The following is a 6,000-nucleotide window of genomic DNA, read 5'->3' on the forward strand; positions in this document are numbered from 1 at the left end:
ACAGAGCAAAAACTGGCAGCCAACTTGAGCCCAAAAGCAGGCAAGGGTGCAGTGTCTAGGTGCAGCTTCCGTCTCTGTCTGGGTGTTACTGTAGGGAATATTAGGAACGCGTTTTGAGCATTTAGTGGCCCAGTTTCTGAAATCAGCTGATAGGCCACCTCCAATATGATTCTCTGTTGCTCGGCAATTCCAGGAACCTACGGCGGAGGGTGAGAAGAAGGATGAGGAGAAGGAGAAAGAGAAAGAGAAGAAGAAGGAGCCAGAGGCCAGCTTCCAGCTGCTGGAGAACCCAGCCAGGGTGATGCCAGCCCAGCTGAAAGTGCTGAGCATGCCGGAGACGTGCCGCTACCAGCCCTTCAAACCGGTGCGGTGCTGCCCCTGCTTCTCATGTCCATTCACTGCTTCTCCTCTTCTGTGTGCTTCTGGCCCAGCCATCGCTTCAAAGTGACCTTAGCTGAAGTCACTGTATTGTCCTATTTGCTGGGAAAAAATATTGAATGCTTTTGTCCCGTAAACTGATGCCCTTTTTGGTAAATAAGCTTCCGCTGTAAAAGAACATGATATCCAGTCAGTACCCCACTCCCATGGTGTAATTTCATTCCTCTGGTAGTCAGAATTTTATGGAAGCATGGCCCGAGATGGCATGTTGTCCTCTTGCAGGCCTCTGTATGTCATCTGTCACTGGCATCTGTTCCTTAACAGATGTTGACTCTCTATCTCCAGCTCTTTCTGCATGCCAAGCATCCAAGCTGGTCAGTTAAATGGTACCAGTCTATACTGTACCTGGTGCTGACTACAGCTCTCCTATACTAAAGCAAAGGTAGCTGGTGTGTAGTGACCCTCTTGTTGTGGAAGAGCCCTGGTGATGCAGGCTTCATGAACAAGCTCCAGTGGAAGGCTGATTGTAGTGCCATGTGGCCGAGAGGCCAGATCAGTAGAAGGGAGCTGCTTTTACCAGAGGCTGAGTAACAGCCCAAGTGATGGGGGGTTAGTGGAAGGGGGGGCTTGCTGCATCAGCCTCCTGTATACCCAAAGTGTTGCTGGGCCTGAACCAGTGGATCACAGACTAGACAACCTGACTCATTGCTTTAAAGAAGTTTTTGCACCAGTCTGAAAAGTGACAGATGTCAATGGATGTAACTATCATTATGATTCAGAATCATCATAGTACCAGAAATCCTTATTGTTAGCTTCACTGTTCTCTCCATTACCTCATAGTAAAATTGCAATTGGTTTAGTGTTACCTTACTCCCCCTGCCCCCTCCCCCAAAATAAAAATAAAAGAAACTGAAATTTAATCCAGTCAGTGTAGCGTAGCTCATTGGCTCAGTCAGCTTGTTAAAACACCTGGAATGATCTGTGTGGGGCATTTGGGAATCTAACTAGCTAAACTCTGCTAACCGGCTGTGGAGTCGGAGCCACTGGCATTTGAGAAACTGGTTGGTTATCCTGTCTCTGGCAGCTCTATACTGGAGGTATCATCATCATGAAGGACACCAGCGAGGAGGAGGAAGAACTCGTCGAGCCAGTCTCTGCGCATGGCCCTAAGATTGAGGAGGAAGAACAGGAACCAGAGGCCCCAGAGCCGTTTGAGTACATTGATGAGTAACTCATTTGGCCAGGTGCGTTATCAAAGGAAGCCATCTCTTATTTGTCCTTGGCCAGTGGTATCCTTCTGAGTGTCATTTTAAACCCCTCAAAGAATTTACTGAAATAATTTCTTTATGGTGACTTCAGGAAACTCTATGATATGATGCATGACAAGATGACTGGATGTATAGCTCTGTGTACTTGCATGCATATTTGCATGTTGTCCTTGATGAATCAAGCTTTTTCAGTATTTGTTTGAAGCTTTGATTTGGCAGGTACCAATAACACTTTGTTTCATGAAGAAAATTTAAATTTGTTGATTGGAAGTAGCCACAGGTCACCACAGACATGCTTATTTTGCTGGCAATTTTGTTTCCTGCGCTGGTTTGTAAATGGTAAGCCCATTCTGAAAGGATTTAATCAGGAGTGAAAATGCACTGTTCAGTGTTTACATGAGTAGAACAAAGTTCATAGTAAAGACTGACCCTGATATGAGCTTTTTTGTGCGACAACAGACTTGGACAGTGACCGACAAAGAGCTTGGCTCTTAGAATAACAAAAGCATGTTAGCTTCCTTTTTCATGACTGGGGTTTTGAGTCTTGAATCATGAGTAAGGTCTTTGTTATTGTAGAAGCAAGAAGTTGGCTCAGCAGGTGTGAACCCATCAGAAACTTAATTTTGACAACATATTTTGATTTAATCTTTTTATGAAAATGCAGTTTAATTTTAGTCATATTTCAGTTGTCACACTCACACACACGCACATACATACAGACTGATCTACCTTTGTCCGCTCTAGATTCCTGAAGGAAACATCTGTAAAGCTATTATATTGGCATGGCATTAGGTAGTCTTTGACGTATTTAATTGTTGTAAAGCTTGTAATATGAAGATGTAAGGAACATGCACTGATTACAGTGCGTTGCTGCACCTGTCACATGGCAAACCACCTCAGGGATAAGAACCTGAGTGCAGCCATGTGGCGGGTGATACCTCAGCAAATGGACCAGTGTGAGGTTTTTTCTGGTGGCTGGATTGCCAGTCCTGCACCAACCCCAAGTTATTCCCTGTAAGTTGGAGGACCTCCTTATAGGGCTGGATGTAGATTAGCATCATACCCAGGATGAAGCGACTGCAGGTTAATGGCCTTGTTCAAGGACCCAACGGAGTAGGATCACTCCAGGCATTCATGGGATTTGAACCAGCATCCCTGGCACAGATCCCTCCGTCCTATGTAATATGAAACATTGCACTAATTCTAAAATGTATCAACTTCATCATTAAATAAAATTCAGCCATAAACAAAATACTTGCATATGACACATCTTCATTCATATTTTAAGAAAAGACACCAGTGCATAGTACTTGAATACAGAAATCTCAGCTGTCCACTCTCAAAAACATGAGCAACTATCAGAGTGGTGAAAACCAACTGAAAACCAACTGGGTTCTAAAGCCAGCTGTAGCACAGACAAGGTTTGGGAGGTACCTATTATTTCATATCATACTGTCCGAAGATTATATCGTTTCCCAAGCCTAGCACATGTAACGAGTTGACAGACCAAACTGCATGGTTTACGTGCTTGAAGCCAACATTATCCAATCATGTGCAACTACAGTCAGCACATAACTAAAGATACTACTTCTGATTGGATCTGTTCCAAATTAGTCTTCCTGACATTTCGGTTTTGTTTTTAATTGGTGACAAAGATGTCAGTACATTTTGTCATGGTTTGTGGCATTATGTAATATTTTTTTATTGTCTTGTTTCCGTCAATCTTCATTGAGGAATCAATTTTTTTTCAGTTTTCTTCAGTGGAATTAGCACTAATCAAAAATAGGGCTGAGCGATTTATAGCTAAAAAAAAATTTGGAAGATAAAATGTTTGATCTCAGTTTATATCAATTGGTCATTTTTAATATACCTAAGATCTATAAGATGTAAAAAGCAGTACAAAAACCTTTAAAATTCAGTAAACAAAATTGAGATAAAATTGAGATAAAATATGCCAAATCAAATTCAGCTTTGCGGTAGTACGAAGGTAATAAAATGAGTTTGTATTCACGCTCTTGGTCAGGATGGTTCTCCTGTACAGTTTGCACATTGCTGTTCTGATTTATTTCGGTCAGACCAAAAAAAAAAAAAAAAACAACAAACTGCCATACTAACAAGCTGACTTGTCTTTAAAAAAAAAAAAAAAAAATCAACAATTTTCTCACTATCTGCACTCATTTTGTCAGTCCATGAGGTTTCTGTGGTAAGATGTCAAATGATGGTACAAGCGAACAGTACACCTGATAAATGATTGGCTGCTTGCGCATGACTCGTAACATGCTCCATTTTCAAGGGACATAATAGGCTGCTTATGAGCCAGGGAGGAAGCATGCTTGAGGTTTGTTCATCCAAACAACTTGGCATATTTATGTGCTTTTCTAGTGGTTTGCATATAATGCATTTATATGGAACTATCAAAATTCAAACAATTTTCTTGTTGCTATTGATGAATTGTCTATCATGATACATATCGTTATTTTATCACACAGGCCTAGTCTGAAATTTGAATTTCCATCCTTGGAAGAGGGAAGGGGCATACATAATGGCCTATCACATAATACTCATTCTGCACACTAAATGACACAAGCAAAGAATTAGGACCTGCATATCAAGCTAATCAATTTAAGTCATAAATGCTTAAAAAATGACATGCATATAGAAGATTTCTATAAAGAATGGGAACCTGGGCTGTGGCACTCCAGGTTTCAGCTCAGATGGCTTTTCATTTTCACAGATTTTATTAAATCCAGGCCCCTTTTCATTGAAAATGTCATTTTCTGTATTGTTTATCCCAGGGTGTTAGTCTACGTAAAAACCTTTATTTGGCATATAACTCTTGTTGAAATACTGTGGTTCTGATTTGTCTTTTTTATTTATTTTGTTTGTTTTCCTCCACAGGCAGACGCCATGAACATTAGCAAAGGAGTCTGGGGGTCTGATGTGCATGCCTTTCTCCTCTTTCACACGTACCTTTCCTGGCAGTGGGTTCTGCAGGGAATGTTTTACACTCTTGTTAAATTGTATAGTTTCTGTGAGTACAATAAAAATGTATATTACAGAAGTGGAAGCTCCTGCTTATTATTTTGTGGGCTGTATGCGGATTATTTTTACCTGTCAAGGTATTCTGGTGGCAGGTGTCCTCTGCCCACCACACTTGGTTCACCACACACACCCCCTAAGGTCTCATTTCTGCTCATAGAAATCACTAACTTCAGTGCAAAGTCGTGGTGCTTTCACTTCAAAATAAATTGAGGCACTGTACTTTGTGGCTCAAGAGGCAGTTTATAACTTGATGAAACCCATATTTATTTTGCTATTGCTTGCAGTAAGCATTGCATTAATGTCATGGATGGAATTTAATACTGCCTACACAGAACCTCTAACACTTGTATTTCCTTAGTGATGCAAGTTTAAATTTTTAAAAATGTATTTTTACCACTCTGTGGGATGTGACCTTAACATTGTGGTGGGGGGGTCGATGCTTTGATCTGTATAGTTATGTTATCTGGAGTTTGAGCTCATTGTAGAATGTCTCCTATAGAGCAGGTCTGAGAGGCCAGACAGACTAATGATTGAACAGAGACCTTCATGAAAGGAACAAACAAAAATCATCATTCAGCCAAAACGAGTTATTGCAACCTTGGCAATGGCCAGTTGCCTTGGAAATGTAGAAAGTTACCTCTCGGGTTGGCAAGGTGCCTGAGTTAATGCTGGAAATGGAATGGTATTGGATAGTTATACTTACCTACTTGTTATACTTAGCTCTGGAACAAAGCCCTCAGACAGAGTGGGGATACTCACTGAGGACTGTGAATTTGCCTAATGGGTAAGAGGATTCCCTCTATGCTACTGTAGAGTTGCAGAGAGGAATAGGGTTTGTGTTTGCTAATTCAACACAATACCCCAGGAAGCCTTGGTTGAGCAATCAGGATCGCCTGGCTGTAGGTTCCATGCAAGATGAAATAACATGTCTCTGAAATAACATGCATGGCACAAGAAGCTGGGGACACTGCACCTGAATGGATCATTCGTAAGGAGAATTTGCCCATGGGGATTAATAAAAGTATCAATTATTATTAAGAGTAGATGGTAAGGACCACCACCCTGTGTGTATAATTGTAGCCGTTGGCCCCCTGAAAAGGACATCTTGTCTCCACTCCTGCTTAAGATTTACAAAGATAAAATTACATGGTGCAGCTGTGGCTGGAAAGGTCTTCACTATGCAAGGCTGGAGGTGGCAGTCCTGGTGTTTGTGGGTCTTGTTCTTTTACCTGAGTCTACCAGGAACTCCAATATGCACTTGAACAGTTTGATGCCAAAGATCCAAACTCTTTCAGATTGAAAAGCTTTTGCT

The 6,000-nt window shown here is 41.4% G+C and overlaps 1 protein-coding gene across 1 annotated transcript in view; it reads left to right on the forward strand.

Annotated features, from left to right (window-relative positions):
* psmd1 (proteasome 26S subunit, non-ATPase 1) overlaps positions 1 to 4,707 on the forward strand; it is a 39,874-nt gene extending 35,167 nt beyond the window's left edge. The window contains exons 23-25 of the mRNA XM_023819959.2: positions 194 to 364; positions 1,463 to 1,622; positions 4,545 to 4,707. Coding sequence (XP_023675727.1) covers positions 194 to 364; positions 1,463 to 1,609 — 318 coding nt within the window. The 3' untranslated portion in view covers positions 1,610 to 1,622; positions 4,545 to 4,707. The remainder of the gene's footprint in view (positions 1 to 193; positions 365 to 1,462; positions 1,623 to 4,544) is intronic.
* Positions 4,708 to 6,000: the final 1,293 nt, after the last annotated feature.

Source organism: Paramormyrops kingsleyae, chromosome 15 (genome assembly GCF_048594095.1).
Source record: "Paramormyrops kingsleyae isolate MSU_618 chromosome 15, PKINGS_0.4, whole genome shotgun sequence".
Taxonomy (NCBI): Eukaryota; Metazoa; Chordata; class Actinopteri; order Osteoglossiformes; family Mormyridae; genus Paramormyrops; species Paramormyrops kingsleyae.